This window comes from Eleutherodactylus coqui, chromosome 5 (assembly GCF_035609145.1).
Source record: "Eleutherodactylus coqui strain aEleCoq1 chromosome 5, aEleCoq1.hap1, whole genome shotgun sequence".
NCBI lineage: Eukaryota > Metazoa > Chordata > Amphibia > Anura > Eleutherodactylidae > Eleutherodactylus > Eleutherodactylus coqui.
The window spans coordinates 173,504,606-173,529,149 of record NC_089841.1 but is presented as its reverse complement, the minus strand read 5'-3'; the positions used below and the strand labels follow the sequence as shown (position 1 = coordinate 173,529,149).

The following is a 24,544-nucleotide window of genomic DNA, read 5'->3' as shown; positions in this document are numbered from 1 at the left end:
TTACAGGAATTAAAGGAAAGTGCATCAAAAATTAGAACAGTTCCTTTTTTCTACTGATTTTCAATATAAAACCTTTTTTTTTATATAAAACAGTAGGAGTTAGCAAAGAAACAAAACTTGGAATGTATTACCCAGATTCCGCAGTTTTTAGAAATGCCCCATATGTGGACGTAGCCTGTTGTATGGGCACATGGTAGGTCTCAGAAGGAAAGGAGCGCTTCTTGTCTTTTTGAATGCAGATTTGGCAGGAATAATTTTCAGACCCCATGTAGTGTTTGCAGTGCCCCTGAGGTAGCAGTACATTTGAAACCCCCAATAACTGACCCCATTTTGGAAACTACACCCCTCAGGGAATTTATTAAGGGGTGTAGTGAGCGGTTTGAACCCACAGATGTTTGAGGAATTTTTTTTAACAGTTTGAGTTCAATACGAAAAAATCCAATTTTTCACATAATGTTTAGCTTTAGGCCCAGATTTTCATTTTTCACCAGTGGCAGAAGGAAAAACGTACCCCATGATGCGTTACCCAGTTGCTCTCGAACACGGAAATGCCCCATATGTGGACGTAGCCTGTTGTATGGGCACATGGCAGGACTCAGAAGGATAGGAGCGCTTCTTGGCTTTTTGAATGCAGGTTTTGCTAGAATAATTTTCAGACCCCATGTAGTGTTTACAGTGCCCCTGAGGTACCAGTGTATTTGAAACCCCCAACAACTGACCCCATTTTGGAAACTACACCCCTCAGGGAATTTTTTAAGGGGTGTAGTGAGCGGTTTGAACCCACAGGTATTTGAGGAATTTTTTTAACAGTTTGAGTTCAATACAAAAAAATCACATTTTTCACATAATGTTCAGCTTTAGGCCCAGATTTATATTTTGTTACCAGTGGCAGAAGGAAAAAACATACCCCATGATGCGTTACCCAGTTGCTCTCGAACACGGAAATGCCCCATATGTGGATGTAGCCTGTTGTATGGGCACATGGCAGGACTCAGAAGGATAGGAGCGCTTCTTGGCTTTTTGAATGCAGATTTTGCTGGAATAATTTTCAGACCCCATGTAGTGTTTACAGTGCCCCTGAGGTACCAGTGCATTTGAAACCCCCAACAACTGACCCCATTTTGGAAACTACACCCCTCAGGGAATTTTTTTAAGGGGTGTAGTGAGTGGTTTGAACCCACAGGTATTTGAGGAATTTTTTTAACAGTTTGAGTTCAATACAAAAAAATCACATTTTTCACATAATGTTCAGCTTTAGGCCCAGATTTATATTTTTTTACCAGTGGCAGAAGGAAAAAACGTACCCCATGATGCGTTACCCAGTTGCTCTCGAACACGGAAATGCCCCATATGTGGACGTAGCCTGTTGTATGGGCACATGGCAGGACTCAGAAGGATAGGAGCGCTTCTTGGCTTTTTGAATGCAGATTTTGCTGGAATAATTTTCAGACCCCATGTAGTGTTTACAGTGCCCCTGAGGTACCAGTGCATTTGAAACCCCCAACAAATGACCCCATTTTGGAAACTACACCCCTCAGGGAATTTTTTAAGGGGTGTAGTGAGCGGTTTGAACCCACAGGTATTTGAGGAATTTTTTTTAACAATTTGAGTTGAGAACGAAAAATTCACATTTTTCCAATAATGTTCAGCTTTAGGCCCAGATTTTCATTTTTCACCAGGGGCAGAAGGAGAAAACATAGTCCATAATGCATTACCCAATTACTCTCGAGCACGGAAATGCCCCATATGTGGATGTAAACTGTTGTTTGGGCACATGGCAGGGCTCAGAAAGAAAGGAGAGCTTTTTTTGAATGCAGATTTTGCTGGAATAATTTTCAGACACCGTGTAGTGTTTGCAGTGCCCCTGAGGTACCAGTGCATTTGAGACCCCCAACAACTGACCCCATTTTGGAAACTACACCCCTCAGGGAATTTTTTAAGGGGTGTAGTGAGTGGTTTGAACCCACAGGTATTTGAGGAATTTTTTTTAACAATTTGAGTTGAGAACGAAAAATTCACATTTTTCCAATAATGTTCAGCTTTAGGCCCAGATTTTCATTTTTCACCAGGGGCAGAAGGAGAAAACATAGTCCATAATGCATTACCCAATTACTCTCGAGCACGGAAATGCCCCATATGTGGATGTAAACTGTTGTTTGGGCACATGGCAGGGCTCAGAAAGAAAGGAGCGCTTTTTTTGAATGCAGATTTTGCTGGAATAATTTTCAGACACCGTGTAGTGTTTGCAGTGCCCCTGAGGTACCAGTGCATTTGAAACCCCCAACAACTGACCCCATTTTGGAAAATACACCCCTCAGGGAATTTTTTAAGGGGTGTAGTGAGCGGTTTGAACCCACAGGTATTTGAGGAATTTTTTTTAACAATTTGAGTTGAGAACGAAAAATTCACATTTTTCCAATAATGTTCAGCTTTAGGCCCAGATTTTCATTTTTCACCAGGGGCAGAAGGAGAAAACATAGTCCATAATGCATTACCCAATTACTCTTGAGCACGGAAATGCCCCATATGTGGATGTAAACTGTTGTTTGGGCACATGGCAGGGCTCAGAAAGAAAGGAGCGCTTTTTTTGAATGCAGATTTTGCTGGAATAATTTTCAGACACCGTGTAGTGTTTGCAGTGCCCCTGTGGTACCAGTGCATTTGAGACCCCCAACAACTGACCCCATTTTGGAAACTACACCCCTCAGGGAATTTTTTAAGGGGTGTAGTGAGCGGTTTGAACCCACAGGTATTTGAGGAATTTTTTTTAACAATTTGAGTTGAGAACGAAAAATTCACATTTTTCCAATAATGCTCAGTTTAGGCCCAGATTTTTATTTTTTACCAGGGGCAGAAGGAGAAAACGTAACCCATGATGTTACCCAACAGGGAAATGCCCCATATGTGAATCTAAACTGTTTTTAGGGCGCAGGGCTCAGAAGGGAAGGACTTAGCATGTGGCTTTATGTACAAGCTGTGCGAAGTACATCAGGGTAAAACGTCAGGGCAATAAAAAAATTAAAATTTCAGGGACGTGTGGTAGATCTTAAAACACTCATTTATACAGAGGCCGGGTTGTGTGGGGCACGTTTCACACTGGTATATGGTGTCTTTTCTTATCCCCTGTTTGTAGCACACTCTGCACCTCTTTTGGGTCCTTCCCTTCGTCGCAGTGGAGGGAATTTCACTGAGAAAATGCTGCCCTGGTACAATTCTTGTGGCCTCGCTTCCAGAAGTACTGGGCCTCTCCCCCACCTCCTGGTCCCCAAATATTAGGTCCTTGATAACTTCCTCTTGAAATTCAAGGAATGTCCCCCTGTGGCCTGCACCTCGGAACAGCACGTAGGCATTATACAGTGCCATCTGTACGAGGTGCACGGCCAGTTTTTTGTACCACACCCGTGTTTTCCGCATGGCTCTATAGGGCTCCAGTACCTGGTCTGATAGATCGACCCCTCCCATGTACTTATTATAGTCGAGGACGCAGTCTGGTTTGGGGGTCTCTGCACTGGTACCTCGTACTGGGCAGGGGGTACTGCTGTGGCCGTGTATTGTCGTCAACATAAGGACATCCCTCTTGTCCTTATATTTAACGCACAATACATTGTCGCTGCATTGGGCCCGGCTCTCACCCCTTCTGAGCAGTTGCCCAAGCAGTGTCTTAGGGAGGCTTTTTTGATTTTTCCGAACAGTGCCACATGCCACTGTTCCTCTGGAAGCGAGGCACTGAAACAGGGGGACACTGGTATAAAAGTTATCCAGGTACAGATGGTAACCCTGGTCTAATAGTGGGTGCACCAGTTCCCACACTATTTTCCCTGTTACTCCCAGCACGGGGGGGCATTCTGGGGGCTCAATTTTAGTGTCCTTCCCCTCGTAAATACGGAACTTGTGGGTGTACCCTGATGTACTTTCGCACAGCTTGTACAACTTCACACCATACCGTGCCCGCTCACTGGGCAGGTACTGGCGGAATTTTAGCCTCCCCTTGAAGTGTACCAGGGACTCGTCTACTGCAATGTTTATCTGTGGGGCATACGCCTGGGCAAACTTGGCGTTAAAATGGTCTATTACGGGCCTGATCTTATACAACCGATCGTAATTGGGGTGATCGCTGGGGGGGCACAGCTGGTTGTCATTGTAGTGCAGAAATTTTAAAATACACTCAAAGCGCGTCCTCGACATCGCCATGCGGAACATTGGGGTGTGGTACAAAATATCGGTAGACCAGTACGCCCTGATTGTTGGCTTCTTTATTAGCCCCATGGTTAGTATAAGCCCCCAAAATATTTTTATCTCTGGTGCATCCACAGGGGTCCACTTATCGGGTCTGGCATAGCTGGAGGTGGGATTTTCTTCTATAAAATTCTGGGCGTACAAATTCGTCTGGGTAACAATATGGGCAATGAACTCTTCAGAAAAAAAAAACTTGAAGAAGTCCTTCCCTCTGAGCCCTTCCGTGTCAAATTGAATCCCTGGGTTCCCAATAAAATCAGGGATCTGGGGTCTGTAATCTTCCGGGGTACTCCAGTGAGCATCTGATGCATTGGGGTCAGTGGCGGTCCTTGGACGCCTTCTCGGAGGTGCAGGGAGCTCAGACTCGCTGGATGAGGATGAGGATGAGGAGTCGGAGAATGCCAAAAAAGTGGGGTCGTCATCACCACTACCTGAGTCCGAGTCTGATGCAATGATTGCATACAGTTCCTCTGAAGTGTACCTCCTGCGGGCCATATTTATATAAAATGGGGCACACGGGGAAAAGGTTTTATTAGATGGGACACTGCGGGATGGGGTGACCACGGGACGGGGGTCGGAAAGAACGCGGAAACTTATGTGGTGTATTCACGTAAGTGTTTTTTTTTTTTTACACAGACGAATACACTGACACAACACGGACTAACGACACACTACACACTAGACGGACTAACGACACGCTACACTAACTAATGACGGGTGACGGGACAGGTAACGAAATGGGAACAACAGGAACTTTTTTTGTTTTTTTGGTTTTTTTTTTACACAGACGAATACACTGACAGTACACGGACTAACGACACGCTACACACTAGACGGACTAACTAAACGCTACACTAACTAATAACGGGTGACGGGACAGGTAACGAAATGGGAACAACAGGAACTTTTTTTTTTTTTACACAGACGAATACACTGACAGTACACGGACTAACGACACGCTACACACTAGACGGACTAACTAAACGCTACACTAACTAATAACAGGTGACGGGACAGGTAACGAAATGGGAACAACAGGAACTTTTTTTTTTTTTTTACACCAAGGGATACACTGACTACACGCTGCGCTACACTACACTGCTGATCGCACGCTACAGCTCACTCACTACACTTCTGATCACACACTACAGATCCCTCACTCACTACACTACACTGCACTTCTGATCACTCACTCCACTCTGCTACACTACACTGCCTGATCAATCACTCACTACACTCACTACACTACACTGCCTGATCAATCACTCACTACACTCACTACACTACACCACACTGATCACTAACACTCACTCCACTACACCACACTGATGACTAACTCCTCTCCACTACACTGATCACGCACTCCCTGCCTAATCTACACAGTAATCGCTCTTTTTTATCACAAATACCACAGTAGGTGCTCTATCTACAAGCACCGGAAACACACTGCGGTGCTTGCACATGGAGCCCCTACTGTAAACAGCGCGAAGTCCGCTGCTGCGCTGTGATTGGTCAGGGAGTTTTTCCCTGACCAATCACAGCGATCGTGGGGGAGGGACCGCTCTGATTGGTCCCCAGCCCGGACGCAGCACTTGTCTGCTGACTATGTCAGCAGACATCACTGCTGTGTCGCCGTGATTGTCACCGCGGCGACACTTTAATGACATGACGTACCAGGTACGTCATGTTGCGGGAAGTATCCCGCTACCATGACGTACCAGGTACGTCCAGGAGCGGGAAGGGGTTAAAGGATTACTGCTTAATAAGATCCTAAATACAGAGATGGTTTACAAAATATAACTTGGGATTTAATGATGTAAAAGTATGTATCACCCCATGTTAAACAGATATGAATACAAATATACGAGGAGCAAAGTATTAACAGAGAAATTTCTTTCAATAGCTAACTTAACTATTTCAGAACGCTATTTTTCACAGCAAAGACTACTTTCATTGTGAATATACATCATGAGTGACCATATTGGTCTAAAAATAACATTTTTACATCTATTATAGTTAGCTTTAGAAAACATCACCTTTCATCAGATATTTTTTCTTAATCAAAATAATTGTGTAAAACATTATTTATTACTCTATAAATTGTGGAAACTCTTCACCGTTATCAGAATCGCTCAAAGAACTATAGTCTAAAATCATGAAAATATTGTTCGATGAGGGGGGGGGCGTGGCTTAGCTTCTGAGCGGCAAGGTCGTGTTCCTAACAGCTCCTCAGAAAACCCTTCTGAAATACCAGAAAAGCTCAAATATCTGACCCTTACGGACATAGAAGCTATCTACTCAGTGACTAAGAAGCATCTTCAACATCCTGAGAGACCCCGGAGAGCTTCTAGGCTTTGTAAAAGGTAAAAGAATCTGGTCCTCCGACCCAGAGCCGTGGCCTCAGCCCCTCCACGTGACGTTATTTGTGGGCTACTTAGCTACGTAGATACCGCAGCTATTCTCCAGAAAGCAAGAAAGACCCAAGACATCCTATTTGAAAACAACAAAAAAATAACTCTTCCAAGATATAGCACCAAGCACATTAGCTAAAAGACGCATACTGAAGCCACTTACAGATGCCATGAGGGCGAAAGAACTCCCAATAAAGTGGCTATTCCCATTTGGCCTTGCACATTCAAAGAAGGACAACAAATCACTATCAGAACTCCAGAGGATCTAAATAGCGCTTGGAAGAAGATGGACATCTCTCCACTCGACATCCCTTCCTGGCTGCCAGTACGAATTCACCAGGCGATTCCTCAACTCTCAAAACTAAAGGGCTAGAAGATCAGCTCCAAGTTTAAATCATCTTGAAAGTTTCAACCCCTAAATGACTAACTAACCAAACCATCCACCTTTAAGTGGATAGGATACTTTTTTGGACTGTCATCGCCAGACCAGACCCTCCAGACCTGCCTCCATTCTCTTTCTCTCTCTCTTTCTCCCCCTTCCCTCTCTTTCCTAATTTTCTAGGATAAGAAACCAACATCACATCTTGGAGGAGGACTTTATTACAGTTGGAGAGGAGATGGAGAGTGCTGCCAAGCACGCCAGGGACCCGTGACCTCCTTGATGGGGTGCGTTGGGGGATCGGACCTCCAGCCAATGGGACAAGAATTTACTAAATAAACTTGACTCATGTAACTATGCTGACAGATTCTGAAACAAAGGGGTATCCATGTAGAACTATAGTTAGTCTGTGTTAAACTATGTTAAACTAGGTTAAACTATGTTAACTTTGTCAAACAAAGTCTGACAATTATTGGTCAAATAATCTACTACTATACTATTTCAAAGACAAAACTTTAAACTATTAAGTCTCAGTGGTCTACTAAACCCATGGAGTATGTCTAACCATCCCCAAATATGCAGGTAGGATTTGCCATCTGGGTCGAGCCTTTATTATTCAGGGCCTAGTTCACGCACTGAAGGGCTCGTCTTTTTGGTGGCTCTCTCCACAGCTGGGTTCTTGTAATTCGATTTACTCACCACATAGTGTGACGAAACTTGTAAATAATTTTTGTAGTTTGTCCATCTAGCTGGGACATCCAACATATGAAGCATCATGAGCGGGTTTTAGGCACCTAACAAATTAATACATACACACAATGGCTAACATTAAGTACACATCCTTCAATGTGAGAGGGATGAATACTCCTCAAAAAAGAAGTCAAATATTCGCCCTTCTGAAAAAACTAAAATCTGAAGTGGTGTTCTTCCAAGAGACTCATTTAAAACATAATCACATACCCAAACTCCCTACTCATGCATACAACCAATGGTTCCATAGCACATACTCTTCTGTATCTAGAGGAGTGTCCATCACAATAGGGAAAAACATCCCCTTCACATTAACACTTCAGAAAATAGACCCCTGCGGTAGATACATCTTCCTTAAAGACACGATCGCCAATAACAAAGTGTCTTTTGCCAACCTTTACGCCCCGAACCACAATCAAGTCCTGTGGCTTATCCGCACCCTATCTAGTTTTGCAGACTTTGCCGAGGGGCTGGTAGCGGTGGGAGGAGATTTTAACTTAGTTTTAGACCCTTCCAAAGACACCACATCAACTACCCCCTCAGTTCCCAGTAAACACATACACAGACTTAAAGCTACTCTGTCTGAGTTGAACCTGCAAGACATATGGAGGATATTATACCCCAAAGACAGAGAGTATACACATTTCTCCCATATACAGAAGACCTTTCATAGACTAGACTACCTTCTAGTTTCAGGTAAACATAATCAAAATGTCAGAGCCACAGACATTGGCCAAATAACAATTTTTTAGATCACACACTGATTTCAGTGTAGATTCCCATACACAGCCTCCCCATTAGAAAATGGACCTGGCGACTAAATTGCACATTGATAAGTGATACATATCAACGTTCTGTACTATCAGGAAAACTGAAGGAATTCTTTGGGATAAATAACACTTCAGACATCCCTATTTCAACCATCTGGGAAGCACATAAGGCCTTCATTAGGGGAGAGTTGATAGCTCTGGGTACGAAGGTTAAGAAGAAACAAAGAGAGAAAGAAATTGACTCCCTACTAGCTCAGATATCTAGCCTAGAGAAAATTCATAAACACTCATCAAAAAGTGATACACCCCAGGAACTGAAAGGCCTTAGAGACAAACTTAAAGGGGTTGTCCCGCGCCGAAACGGGTTTTGTTTTTTTTTCAACCCCCCCCCCCCCCCGTTCGGCGCGAGACAACCCCGATGCAGGTGTTAAAAAAGAACACCGCACAGCGCTTACCTGAATCCCCGCGCTCCGGTGACTTCTTACTTACCGGTTGAAGATGGCCGCCGGGATCTTCTCCCTCCGTGGACCGCAGCTCTTCTGTGCGGTCCATTGCCGATTCCAGCCTCCTGATTGGGTGGAATCGGCATGTGACGGGGCGGAGCTACCAGGAGCTACACGGAGCCCCATTGAGAAGAGAAGAAGACCCGGACTGCGCAAGCGCGTCTAATTTGGCCATTAGACGGCGAAAATTAGACGGCAACCATGGAGACGAGGACGCCAGCAACGGAACAGGTAAGTGAATAACTTTTGATAACTTCTGTATGGCTCATAATTAATGCACAATGTACATTACAAAGTGCATTAATATGGCCATACAGAAGTGTATAGACCCACTTGCTTTCGCGGGACAACCCCTTTAAAAACACTCTCAACATTAAAGCAGCAAAGACCCTCCTCTCCTCCAAATATAAAATATACATGCATGGAGACAAAGGCTCCAAAACAATGACTAATCTCATCAAGAAACAAAAAGAAAAAGCATTTATCCACAAAATAAAAACAACCTCAGGCCACACAGTAGAATCCACTGCTAACATTGCTTCAGAATTTGAAAAGTTCTACAAAAACCTATACAATCTTCCCAACAATAGTCAGGAAGGGGGAAATAAAAACTTTAACAACATAATACAAACTTTCATGGAGTCCCTTAAACTACCCAATCTAACTGACGACGACAAAGCCAACCTATTATCCCCAATCACCCCCTCTGAGGAAAAGAAAATTCTTAAACCCATCCCCAACGGGAAAAGCCCAGGGCCTGATCGTCTGTCAACATTATACTATAAAACCTTTTCTAAAATACTTCTTCCAATCTTCACAAATCTGTGTAACACACTTTTGTCAGGAAAAAATCTCCCTAAACAAGCTTTGGAAGCATTCATTACCCTGATTCCAAAAGAAGGGAAAGATCCAGAACAGTGTGGCAATTATAGGCCTATCTCGTTACTAAATATAGACCTTAAGATCTGGGCAAAACTATTAGCTCAGCGCATCTCAACTTTACTCCCTAAATTAATACACCCAGACCAGGTGGGATTTGTAACAGGAAGAGAGGGGAAATTTAACACATCTCGTATTATCAATGCTATTCACCGCGCAAAATATAACAAAACACCACTGGTCCTTTTGTGAACAGATGCCGAAAAGGCTTTCGATAGAGTGAGCTGGGACTTTATGAGGGTCGCACTGCAAAAGTTTGGCTTCCCAAACCAGTTTATAGCGGCCATATTTAGTATGTACTCAACTCCTACAGCTAGACTTCAAATCAATGGTACTCTGTCGAGGTCTTTCGCCATCACCAAAGGAACCAGGCAGGGCTGCCCGCTCTCCCCCACCCTTTTTGTGCTGGTCATGGAGATCTTGCTCTAGTGAATTAGACAACATCCCAATATCTTGGGATCAAAAATAGGAGATCTTAAGCACACGGTGGCTGCTTTCGCAGACGACCTATTTGTGCTCATGACCAACCAGGAGAAAGCCTTCCCTGCAATATTGGCTATATTCGAGCAATTTGGTAAAACCTTAAACTTCAAGGTTAATTATGAGAAATCAGAGGCTCTGAACATTTCAGCTCCAACCAACACGATTAAGTACATAAAGAAAGAACTTCCCTTTAAATGGCCCGCATCTGGCATCAAATACCTGGGTATCACTCTTACTTCTGACCCCCTCTCCTTTACAAGGCAAATTTCCCACCTCTTCTTCAAAAAGTACAAAACCAATTGCAGAACATTAATACTCCTCTCCTGTCATGGATAGGTAGAAAAAATCTGATATCAACTTATATCTTTCCGTGCATTTTTTATATTCTACAATCAGTCCCAATAGAAATCCCTGGCAACTTCTTCTCTAACATACATAGGGTCTTCCGGAAATTTGTATGAAATAAACAAAAGCCACGGTTAGCTTTTTCGTATTTGACACATAAAAACCCACAAGGAGGCTTCGGCCTTCCAAACATACTCACATACTACAAAGCGATTCATATAGCTAGATGGGTTAACTTAGTTGATCATGAAATGGATTCTCCCTCAATCAATTTGGAAAGATCATTATTAGATCAGAATGGACAATATCTCCTCTGGACCAGTACCCACCTCCCATACAAAAAGCAAGCATTAAATCCGACTTTAAGAGGCACAGTTAAAGTTATTAGCTCCATTAGAGCAAATAGTAGTGACCAACATAAGATAGCGCCAATGACACCTGCATCTCTAATCCCCTCTATTCTGACTAACAAATTAATAAAAACAACTAACCTTTGGTTGAAACTTAACCCCTTGACAGTCCATGACATCATTAATGGAGTAAAAATTAACAACCCTTCACACATTGAATTGCTCTTGTCAAATCATCCCTTAAACTTCCTTGAAACCTCAAGCATTTACTCTTCGCTTAAAAAATTTCAGGGGAAATACCAGGGCGGATTACGTGACTCGCTTTGGTTTGAAACGTATCTCTCTCTTCCGGAGAAGCCAAGGAGGCTCATGACATTTCTTTACAGAAGCCTTCTGCTTGGTGTTTCGTCCGATAAACCATGGTTCTTTAGGGAGTGGGAAAGAGAACTAGGGGTGACCTTCGATAAAGAAGAAACTAGGAAAGTGTTGGGGAACTCCCATGGATTCTCCAAATGTGTTCGCATACAAGAAAACTCATACAAACTAGCTATTAACACATTGGTATAAAACCCCGGCCTCACTTTATAAATGTAATACTACACAGACAGATAAGTACTGGAGATGCGACTCTGATAGAGGAAATTTGTTACACATATGGTGGCACTTCTCAAATATTAAACCTTATTGGCAAGCTATCATAAAACAAAAAGTTTAAATCCTCAAGAAATTGCCTCCCCACCATTTTGATTTCAGCAGCTAAACTTCTTATCCAACCCCTTTGGAAGACGAAACAAACGCCCCAAATATCACAATGGAAAGATAAGGTGTAGAGATGAGCGAGCACCAAAATGCTCGGGTGCTCGTTACTCGGGACGAAATTATCGCGATGCTCGGGGGTTCGTTTCGAATAACGAACCCCATTGAAGTCAGTGGGCGACCCGAGCATTTTTGTATTTCGCCGATGCTCGCTAAGGTTTTCATGTGTGAAAATCTGGGCAATTCAAGAAAGTGATGGGAACGACACAGCAACGGATAGGGCAGGCGAGAGGCTACATGTTGGGCTGCATCTCAAGTTCACAGGTCCCACTATTAAGCCACAATAGCGGCAAGAGTGCCCCCCCCCCTCTCCCAACAATTTTTACTTCTGAAAAGCCCTCATTAGCAAAGCATACCTTAGCTAAGCACCACACTACCTCCAACAAAGCACAATCACTGCCTGCATGACACTCCGCTGCCACTTCTCCTGGGTTACATGCTACCCAACCCCCCCCCCCCACGACCCAGTGTCCACAGCGCACACCAAACTGTCCCTGCGCAGCCTTCAGCTGCCCTCATGCCACGCCACCCTCATGTCTATTTATAAGTGCGTCTGCCATGAGGAGGAACCGCAGGCACACACTGCAGAGGGTTGGCACGGCTAGGCAGTGACCCGCTTTAAAAGGGGCGGGGCGATACCCCACAATGCTGTACAGAAGCAATGAGAAATCCAATCCTGTACCACCTCCATCTGGAGCTGCACACGTGGGCATAGCAATGGGGAACCTATGTGCCACACACTATTCATTCTGTCAAGGTGTCTGCATGCCCCAGTCAGACCGCGGTTTTTTATAAATAGTCACAGGCAGCTACAACTCCGCAATGGGAATTCCGTGTGCACCCACAGCATGGGTGGCTCCCTGGAACCCACCGGCGGTAGATAAATATATCCCATTGCATTGCCCATCACAGCTGAGGTAATGTCATGTTAAATGCAGGTGGGCTTCGGCCCACACTGCATGCCCCAGTCAGACTGGGGTTCTTTAGAAGTGGACACATGCAGTTACAACTCCGTGTGGACCGACAGCATGGGTGGGTGCCAGGAAGCCACCGGCGGTACATAAATATATCCCATTGCATTGCCCATCACAGCTGAGGTAATGTCATGTTAAATGCAGGTGGGCTTCGGCCCACACTGCATGCCCCAGTCAGACTGGGGTTCTTTAGAAGTAGACACATGCAGTTACAACTCCCTGTGGACCCACAGCATGGGTGGCTCCCTGGAACCCACCGGCGGTACATAAATATATCCCATCGCAGTGCCCAGCACAGCTGATGTAATGTCATATTAAATGCAGGTGGGCTTCGGCCCACACTGCATGCCGCAGTCAGACTGGGGTTCTTTAGAAGTGGACACATGCAGTTACACCTCCATGTGGACCCACAGCATGGGTGGGTGCCAGGAAGCCACCGGCGGTACATAAATATATCCCATTGCATTGCCCATCACAGCTGAGGTAATGTCATGTTAAATGCAGGTGGGCTTCGGCCCACACTGCATGCCCCAGTCAGACTGGGGTTCTTTAGAAGTAGACACATGCAGTTACAACTCCCTGTGGACCCACAGCATGGGTGGCTCCCTGGAACCCACCGGCGGTACATAAATATATCCCATTGCAGTGCCCAGCACAGCTGATGTAACGTCAGCTTTAATGTAGGTGGGCAAAAAATTAATTGGATTACACTGTAGGCGAGGGCCCCAAAAAATTGGTGTACCAACAGTACTAATGTACCTCAGAAAAATTGCCCATGCCCAACCAAGAGGGCAGGTGAAACCCATTAATCGCTTTGGTTAATGTGGCTTAATTTGTAACTAGGCCTGGAGGCAGCCCAGTTAAAATAAAAATTGGTTCAGGTGCAAGTTTCAACGCTTTAATGAGCATTGAAACGTATAAAAAATTTTTTTCCAATATTATATGACTGAGCCTTGTGGGCCTAAGAAAAATTGCCCGTTCGGCATGATTACGTGAGGTTTCAGGAGGAGGAGCAGGAGAAGGAGGATGAATAGAATACACAGATTGATGAAGCTAAAAGGTCCCCGTTTTTGATGGTGATAGAGAACGATGCTTCCATCCGTGGGTGCAGCCTACGTATTGTGTAGGTATCGCTGCTGTCCGCTGGTGGAGAAGAGAAGTCTGGGGAAATCCAGGCTTTGTTCATCTTTATGAGTGTAAGCCTGTCGGCACTGTCGGTTGATAGGCGGGTACGCTTATCCGTGATGATTCCCCCAGCCGCACTAAACACCCTCTCTGACAAGACGCTAGCCGCAGGACAAGCAAGCACCTCCAGGGCATAGAGTGCGAGTTCAGGCCACGTGTCCAGCTTCGACACCCAGTAGTTGTAGGGGGCAGAGGCATCACGGAGGACGGTCGTGCGATCGGCTACGTACTCCCTCACCATCCTTTTACAGTGCTCCCGCCGACTCAGCCTTGACTGGGGAGCGGTGACACAGTCTTGCTGGGGAGCCAGAAAGCTGTCAAAGGCCTTGGATAGTGTTCCCCTGCCTGTGCTGTACATGCTGCCTGATCTCCGCGCCTCCCCTGCTACCTGGCCCTCGGAACTGCGCCTTCTGCCACTAGCGCTGTCGGATGGGAATTTTACCATCAGCTTGTCCGCCAGGGTCCTGTGGTATAGCATCACTCTCGAACCCCTTTCCTCTTCAGGTATGAGAGTGGAAAGGTTCTCCTTATACCGTGGGTCGAGCAGCGTGTACACCCAGTAATCCGCAGTGGCCAGAATGCGTGTAACATGAGGGTCACGAGAAAGGCATCCTAACATGAAGTCAGCCATGTGTGCCAGGGTACCTGTACGCAACACATGGCTGTCCTCACTAGGAAGATCACTTTCAGGATCCTCCTCCTCCTCCTCAGGCCATACACGCTGAAAGGATGACAGGCAAGCAGCATGGGTACCCTCAGCAGTGGGCCAAGCTGTCTCTTCCCCCTCCTCCTCATGCTCCTCCCCCCTCCTCCTCAACGCGCTGAGATATAGACCGGAGGGTGCTCTGACTATCCAGCGACATACTGTCTTCCCCCGCCTCCGTTTCCAAGCGCAAAGCGTCTGCCTTTATGCTTTGCAGGGAACTTCTCAAGAGGCATAGCAGAGGAATGGTGACGCTAATGATTGCAGCATCGCCGCTCAGCATCTGGGTAGACTCCTCAAAGTTTCCAAGGACCTGGCAGATGTCTGCCAACCAGGCCCACTCTTCTGTAAAGAATTGAGGAGGCTGACTCCCACTGTGCCGCCCATGTTGGAGTTGGTATTCCACTATAGCTCTACGCTGCTCATAGAGCCTGGCCAACATGTGGAGCGTAGAGTTCCACCGTGTGGGCACGTCGCACAGCAGTCGGTGCACTGGCAGATTAAACCGATGTTGCAGGGTGCGCAGGGTGGCAGCGTCCGTCTTGGACTTGCGGAAATGTGCGCTGAGCCGGCGCACCTTTCCGAGCAGGTCTGACAAGCGTGGGTAGCTTTTCAGAAAGCGCTGAAATACCAAATTAAAGACGTGGGCCAGGCATGGCACGTGCGTGAGGCTGCCGAGCTGCAGAGCCGCCACCAGGTTACGGCCGTTGTCACACACGACCATGCCTGGTTGGAGGCTCAGCGGCGCAAGCCAGCGGTCGGTCTGCTCTGTCAGACCCTGCAGCAGTTCGTGGGCCGTCTGACTCTTCTCTCCTAAGCTGAGTAGTTTCAGCACGGCCTGCTGACGCTTGCCCACCGCTGTGCTGCCACGCCGCGCGACACCGACTGCTGGCGACATGCTGCTGCTGACACATCTTGATTGCGAGACAGATGTTGCGTAGGAGGAGGAGGAGGAGGGTGGTTTAGTGGAGGAAGCATACACCGCCGCAGATACCACCACCGAGCTGGGGCCCGCAATTCTGGGGGTGGGTAGGACGTGAGCGGTCCCAGGCTCTGACTCTGTCCCAGCCTCCACTAAATTCACCCAATGTGCCGTCAGGGAGATATAGTGGCCCTGCCCGCCTGTGCTTGTCCACGTGTCCGTTGTTAAGTGGACCTTGGCAGTAACCGCGTTGGTGAGGGCGCGTACAATGTTGCGGGAGACGTGGTCGTGCAGGGCTGGGACGGCACATCGGGAAAAGTAGTGGCGACTGGGAACCGAGTAACGCGGGGCCGCCGCCGCCATCATGCTTTTGAAAGCCTCTGTTTCCACAAGCCTATACGGCAGCATCTCCAGGCTGATCAATTTGGCTATGTGCACGTTTAACGCTTGAGCGTGCGGGTGCGTGGCGGCGTACTTGCGCTTGCGATCAAACACTTGCGCTAGCGACGGCTGGACGCTGCGCTGAGAGACATTGGTGGATGGGGCCGAGGACAGCGGAGGTGAGGATGTGGGTGCAGGCCAGGAGACGGTAGTGCCTGTGTCCTGAGAGGGGGGTTGGATCTCAGTGGCAGGTTGGGGCACAGGGGGAGAGGCAGTGGTGCAAACCGGAGGCGGTGAACGGCCTTCGTCCCACCTTGTGGGGTGCTTGGCCATTATATGTCTGCGCATGCTGGTCGTGGTGAGGCTGGTGGTGGTGGCTCCCCGACTGATCTTGGTGCGACAAACGTTCCACACCACTGTTCGTCGGTCGTCTGCACTCTCAATGAAAAACTGCCAGACCTTTGAGCACCTCGGCCTCTGCAGGGTGGCATGGCGCAAGGGGGCGCTTTGGGAAACAGTTGGTGGATTATTCGGTCTGGCCCTGCCTCTACCCCTGGCCACCGCACTGGCTCTTCCAACCTGCCCTGCTGCTGCACTTGCCTCCCCCTCTGAAGACCTGTCCTCAGTAGGCTTAGCAAACCAGGTGGGGTCAGTCACCTTATCGTCTTTCACCTTTTTCACTGTCCCTGCTTCAGCACTACTGGCCCTATACTATGTAAAATTACTGCAGACTGAGGACGCAATGCTCTGCACGGCCGATATACAAAAATAAAAATAAAAATGTGCAACACTGCAAAAAGCAGCCTCAACAGTACTGCACATGGTCAGATGTGGCCCTAAGAAGGACCGTTGGGGTTCTTGAAGCCTAAAATCACTCCTAACACTCTTCCTATAGCAGCTCCAGCATCAGCAGCACTTTCCCTGAGCTATGTCAGAATGCATCTGTGGCGAGCCGCGGGAGGGGCCGATTTATATACTCGGGTGACACCTGATCTCGCCAGCCACTCACTGCAGGGGAATGGTCTAGGGCTGGAACATCACAGGAGGAAGTTGTAATGCCTTCCCTGTCTTTCTGTTGGCCAGAAAAGCGCGCTAACGTCTCAGAGTTGAAAGTGAAAGTAACTCGAACATCGCGTGGTGCTCGCCTCTAGTAACGAGCATCTCGAACACGCTAACACTCGAACGAGCATCAAGCTCGGACGAGTACGTTCACTCATCTCTAGTCGTGTAGCTGCCGTCCCCAAAAATTTTTACTATTGATTATTTGTTCTCCAATGTAAAGTTGCTGCCCCTTCTATACAGTGAAAGAAACATTCTATTTCCTAGATACAAAATATAATTTTACATTTATACACACATTTAATATTTGTTATGCAATAGTGTGTGTGGGAACTGAACCTGTCTTCTAAGTCATATAGCCTACTTTTTATCTTCTAGCCCCATTGCATTCCAAAAGGTCTAAAACTCTTAAAGAGAAATTGGAGCACAGTTTGTCCATGTGGTTAGATCAATGCCTAAAGATTTTACCATTTGAAAGGTACAAGTATGAAACAGGAATAAATCAATGCATGAAAGAGATCTATGTCTTGCAGAATGAAAAGTATATTTTCTAGAAGATATATTTAAACATCTAAACAAATGATACAGCTCTTCTTTGTGAATCCAAAAAGATAAAGTGGGTAGAGTGTTCTTATTCTGATTTCATTTATCTATCAATTCGTTAAGGATTAGATTAAAATCACAACCTAATATTATTCTCCCATTTTCAGAGCTCCAAATATGTATGATCGATTTCTTAAAAAAATATTATCTGAAAAGAATTTGGGACATAGGGTAGATATTGGCCAAGATGAAATGAGTGTCATTTATTATACAGAGCAAAACAAGATATCTCCCTGTTACATCCGTAATAGACTCAACAAAATGAAAATCTATGCCATTTATAACTTCTATTAGGTAACTGAGCTTTTTATTTACCAAATTGGCCATGTATACATTAGAGAACTTCTTATGAAAAAAACATTGGCTATATTCTTAATTTTTTTCCATTGTCATATTGAAAGAGCCACAGTTTTTTTGTTATTTTTATATCAACATAGAGTTGCAAGGGCTTGTTTTTATTGTGGAATATGCTGTATTTTGTAATAGCACCCCTTTGGGATGCATTCCACCATTGTTTTTTGGGTTTTGTTTTATTGGTTTTTACTGTGCGGTAGAAAAACATGACAATGTTACTCCCCTGATCTATATGATTATAGGGGAACCAGGTTTTATATAGATTTTTTTATGTGTTACTACTTTGGCACATTGAAATGAACACTTTGAAAATAAAAATGTTTCTGTGTCGCCACATTACAAGGCCCGTAACATTCATATTTATTTAATCGACAGAGCTATATAACAGCTTATTTTTTGCGGGACAGCCTGTAGATTTTCTTGGTACCATTTGCTCTCAGCAATTAGAGCAGGAGCCTGGTTGTCAGGAGATAGCCAAGCCCCAGCTTTTCCTGGCACAGAATATCCATTATCTATCTACTGATGAGTTAGGTTCAGGCAGTGGATCCCCACGGATCAGCTGATTTTCCAGCTCATTGTCAGTGCAGCAGAGCCAGCCATCCACATGGGTGGTAAAGCCTGAAAGTATAATAGATGGGTACCTTCTTATTAAAATCAATGGAGTGAAGGCATTGATTAAACTTTCCAACTAAAGAACTATTACAGAGAAAATTATAGATAATTAAAAACATACCAAAATCATGCATTCATAGAAAAAATCCTTCAGCAGAAGCATAACTTGGGCCTCAATGCAAAATCTGCAACAGAGCCTCACAACTATAATGCTTAGTTTATAGTACTGGTCTCGTATGGGGAAGACAGACTTTTTGGGTTGATGAAGGTTTCAGGGCCTGGATGTGATGGCATCATCTGATCATTATAGTTACATCCATGTAATTGAGTCACTAGATGGCATTAATTTTCTACGTCATACTTTTAAGCTTATGCTGTAGTAGTCCCTTAACAGTCCTTTTAAATGCCTCCTTCACCTCTTTATTCCTTAGGCTATATATTATAGGATTGAGGGTTGGTGTTATTACAGCATAAAGAGCAGAAACTATTTTATCTTTCTCTAAAGACAGACTCGATCGAGGTCGAATGTAGGTGAAAATAACAGCCCCATAATACATGGATACAATGGTTATATGTGAAGCACAAGTAGAGAAGGCTTTGCGTTTTCCTTCAGCAGAACGTATCTTCAGTATTGTGCTAATTATAAAGACATAAGAAATACACGTTAGGCAAAAACAGCAAATTCCAAGAATAAAATCGGCAGTAAATACCACAATCTCATTTATGTAGGTGTCTGCACATGCAAGTTTCAGCAAAGGCATTATCTCACAAAAGAAATGATTGATCTTGTTATCATCACAATATGGGAGCCGAAAGGTGCAATATGTATGTGCCAATGAATTCAGAGAACCAATAATTGTGATAATGATTGCTACATGAATGCAGACTTTACGATTGATTATGGTTGCATAACGCAACGGATTTCCAATTGCAATGTATCGGTCATAAGCCATAACAGTAAGCAACAAAAGCTCAACACCCATAGGCCAAGTAAAGAAGAATAATTGGGCGACACATCCATAATATGAAATCACTTTAGATTTTGTCACATAGGCTGTTAGCATCTTGGGAACAGTAGCTGAGGTACAACAGATATCAAGAAATGATAGAAATCCTAAGAAGAAGTACATGGGTGTGTTAAGACCAGAGTCAAAAATGGAGAGCAGAAAGATAATTAAATTACCAATTAGAGCCACCGTGTAAATGATCAAAAAAGCAATGAAAATAATTTTTTCCAATTCGGGACGAGTGGTCAGGCCTAAAATAATAAATTCAGAAACTAGAGAACTATTGGTCATCGTTTTCTATTGCCCTGAACTCTGTTAGAAATGTAAGAAAAAGCCAGAGATCAGAATATTTTACTTCATTAATGTAACTAAAACAAATCCATTTGATTATTAAATTTGAAAGAGTTAAATATGATTTACCAATGAAGAATATATTAATGTGAATATTTGCGTATAAAAATTCATGTGATAACGATCACATCTCTTACATATAATGAAAAAAATGACTCCACATTGCCACTTTATTTTCTACTTTCACAGGAATGCTTCTTTCAAGATTTTTCATTTAAGTAAAAAAAAATCTATACACTTTTTCTATGATATGAAGCAATATCTTACACATTTGTAAAAGTGCAATATTAAAAGTCAGATTGGTAGATACAACTTACCACAAAGGTGTGAATTCTAAACCAACACCTGAAGCTGTGCTGCTACCGTAGTATGGTATGTTGTTGTTGCAGAGGAGTAACTTGAAACTTCTGGGCCCTAATGCAAAATCTGTAAAAGATTTATAATACTTTATTCATAGTACTGGGCTCCCTATATGAGAAGAGAGGCCTTATGGGCCCCCTAAGGCTCCTGGGCCCGGGTGCAACCGCATCCCCTATAGTTACGCCCATGTGTTGTGGGCATTACTCAGCAATATTTGGAAGTTGTCTTTTGTCACATCTGTAGCACATTTCTATTAAAAGTATTTATATCTCAGAAAACCTAATTAAAATTAAATGTAACATAACTATCTCTAAGGTCCTTAATTACCTTGCAAAGTTATAGCCTAGGTGATTTTTTACCCTTGGATAAGGGCATTGTAAAATGAGGTGATTGTATTGACCTTACTAAGGGCCCATTCACACACACAAGCATATTTCCCCTTTGTTTGCTATCCATATGTTTCCTGGACAGCATACAAACCTATTATAGCCTATAGGGCTATTCAAATATACAACTTTTCACACGGACTAATGGCCTGAGTGAAAAAAAAATTGCAGCATTACATATTCTGGTCTGTACCATGGATGAGAATAGGACAGGCAATGTTCACTGTCTGTGAAATTGGGTAGTACACGGATGTGTGTGCTGTCTGATGCAAGCTACATCCGAGAATCTCAGTTGCAGCTAATATACCGTATGGTAGCCTGAATGCGGCCTTATAATGACAGAGTTGTAGCTTTAGTTCAGCATCTAAAGCCCGATGTGGATAGATTGGCTTGTTTTCAGCCAGGACCAAGGGCACATGTCTTTGTGGGTTCCACTCCTGGTCTTGACTTACAAATATTGAAGCAAATTGCTGACCAAAATACTACCCTATAAATGAGACCTAATTTAATAGAAAGTGAGCAGTATTGTACTTTGTTTGGTATCAACTATATGCAAACACCTTGCGGTATCGGTGAATGATGTTATTTGTACCCTGTTTATAACTGGCCCTTATTTTGAATATATTGTTTGGTTTATCTGACTGCTGAACATGAGTTATGGTGGTTTCACATCTGCGTCGGACCCTCCAACAAAAGTACCGTCATAGATGCAGCTGAAACTAACGGAAGAAAAAGAGATGTTAGTATGTGCATGGTGTACCAGGCAGAGAGACAGAATCCTCAGGGCAGGTGTGAAAGCACCCTTATATGTTGTAAATCATTTATTGAAAGTTATGTTTAAGGGACTTTTTCACTCATTGTACCTGTGATGTTTCTAGTGTTTATTATTACTAAATGCATAAGTAGTTTTGCTGTAATGCGAAGTTGTTACTATATCTCCAAGTACCTGCCGTGTTTATTACTAATTGCACAATTATCTACACTGTTTACTAAGTCTACAATTACCTATAGTATTTATTGCTAGATGCAGAAGAATCTATAATGATTAGTACTATATTAAGTATCTAATGTGTATATTACTATACTTACCAGTGCATACAATGTTTATTACTGGATGTAGAACTATCTTTAGTGATTACTACTCTATTTACACACAAATAAATATAATGCTTATTAGTAAATGCCAGTATGTTATTCTTTACCTGACATTGCGGTAAAAAAGAAACACATCTGCGTGTAGGACTATTAGAGGATTACTGCTTAATAAGACCCTAAACAGAGAGATGGTTTGCAATATATAACTTCTGATTTAATTATGTAAAAGTATGTATTACGCCATGTTACATAGATATAAATACAAATATAAAATGTAGCAAAGTATTAACCGAGGAATGTCTTTCAATAGCTAACTTAACTATTTCAGAACGCTATTTTCACAGCAAAGGCTACATTCATTGTGAATATACAGCATGAGTGACCATATTGGTCTAAAAATAACATTTTTACATCTATTATAGTTAGCTTTAGAAAACATCACCTTTCATCAGATATTTTTTTCTTAATCAACATTATAGTTTTAAAACATTATTACTTTATAAATTGTGGAAACTCTTTACTATTATCTGAATAGCTTGCAAAACCTTGAAGGACCATAGTCTAAAAATATAAAAATATTGGTCGATCAAAATTTATGTGCACCAAATCAACAGTAACTGAGCAGGGGGTTGGACCAGATGAACCTGGAGGTCCCTTCCAACTCCAACATTCTATGATTCTAAGATAACAATGACATGCAGAGAAAATTTTCCAAAATTACCCCTCATCATGGCACGGCTAACTGTGAATTTTGATGTAGAATTCCTGGCTGGATTCTGCTATTTTCAATTCTGCATCAAAATCCATATGCTAGCAGGGCGGATTCTGCTGCTGAATATTCTCCAGGAGCACATATTCCACAATGCTGTTGTGGAATATTCCATCCTGTGCGAAAGGTCCCTATGACAATAATGATTTAGTAAATCACACATTATACAAGAACATTTTTTGAAGTTTTCTTCTGATGATTTGGAAATTCAAGTTTTTTACTTTTTGAATTATTCAATAACCAATGAAAGATTGATGACCAGAAACAGTTATGGTATAAAAGATAAATGTATCCAGTAAACTTCCCAATGGGTGCAATATATCTTGATACTGAATTCCTCTGATAGTACCTTGTCTGTTGGTTGAACTGAGTACACTGCAAAATAACAGTATTATATATACGCTAGCCTTCGGAAAATCTCTAGTTAGTGACTTGGGAATAGAACGTCTAAGCATACACAAATGACCAACAATTAAATCATTACATTTAAACAGATTTTTATCAGAGGGATACATTTATACTATTAGCCTCCAATATCATTGTTAACCAATTAAATGACAAGATTACAAAAAACTAAACAAAAAAATTCTGTTTAAAACATTATAAGACATGCTTAAGCAGATTATCAATGTTTTCTAATTTGAAAGCTTTATATTAGAACATTTATAGCAGATTGACTCAAATTTCCATTAGGACTCAAACAACTTTTCTGCCTTGTATGGAGTCTAGAGATGAGCAAGCACCAAAATGCTCGGGTGCTCGGTACTCGAGTCGAACTTTTCGTAATGCTCGAGAGCTCGTTTCGCGTAACGAACCCTATTGAAGTCAATGGGGAACTCGAGCATTTTTGTATGGGACCGATGCTCCGAATAGGTGATGACTTGTCAAACACCTGAAAACATCAGAAAGTCATGGAAACACCACAGAAACGGATAGGGAAGGGCAGGGGCAGCATGCATGGCTGCATCTGAGGCTCCCACTATTAAAGGGGTTGTCTCGCGAAAGCAAGTGGGGTTAAGCACTTCTGTATGGCCATATTAATGCACTTTGTAATATACATCGTGCATTAAATATGAGCCATACAGAAGTTATTCACTTACCTTCCCTGCGCTGGCGTCCCCGTCTCCATGGCTCCGTCTAACTTCAGCATCTAATCGCCCGATTAGACGCGCTTGCGCAGAAGGGTCTTCTGCCTTCGGCTCGGTTCGGCAGCAGCGGCGTTCTGGCTCCGCCCCCTTCTACACATCATCGCGTAGCTCCGCCCCATCACGTGTGCCGATTCCAGCCAATCAGGAGGCTGGAATCGGCACACATGATGGGGCGGAGCTACGCGATGACGCGTAGAAGGGGGCGGGGCCAGAACGCCGCTTCTGCCGGGCAGACCCGAAGGCAGAAGACCCTTCTGCTCAAGCACGTCTAATCGGGCGATTAGACGCTGAAGTTAGACGGAGCCATGGAGACGGGGACGCCAGCGCAGGAAAGGTAAGTGAATAACTTCTGTATGGCTCATATTTAATGCACGATGTATATTACAAAGTGCATTAATATGGCCATACAGAAGTGCTGAACCCCACTTGCTTTCGCGAGACAACCCCTTTAAGCCAAAATGGGGGAAAGAGCCTGGCTGTCACCCCCCTAACAATTTACTTGGGACAAACCCTCATTAGCAAAGTACACACGCTGGCACATCTTAGCTAAGCACCAAACTACCTGCAACCAAGGACAATCACTGCCTGCGGCTGACTGCGCTGCCTCTTTTCCTGGGTTACATGCTGGCATTGCTGTCCAACCCTCCACATGA

The 24,544-nt window shown here is 43.9% G+C and overlaps 1 protein-coding gene across 1 annotated transcript; it reads right to left on the bottom strand.

Annotated features, from left to right (window-relative positions):
• Positions 1 to 19,125: 19,125 nt before the first annotated feature.
• Positions 19,126 to 22,919, bottom strand: LOC136628864 (olfactory receptor 13G1-like). The gene is made up of 2 exons (XM_066604957.1): positions 22,903 to 22,919; positions 19,126 to 20,062 (listed from the first exon to the last, which is right to left on the bottom strand). The coding sequence occupies exons 1-2, from the start codon at positions 22,917 to 22,919 to the stop codon at positions 19,126 to 19,128; spliced, it is 954 nt and encodes a 317-aa protein (XP_066461054.1).
• Between the last annotated feature and the right edge of the window lie 1,625 nt (positions 22,920 to 24,544).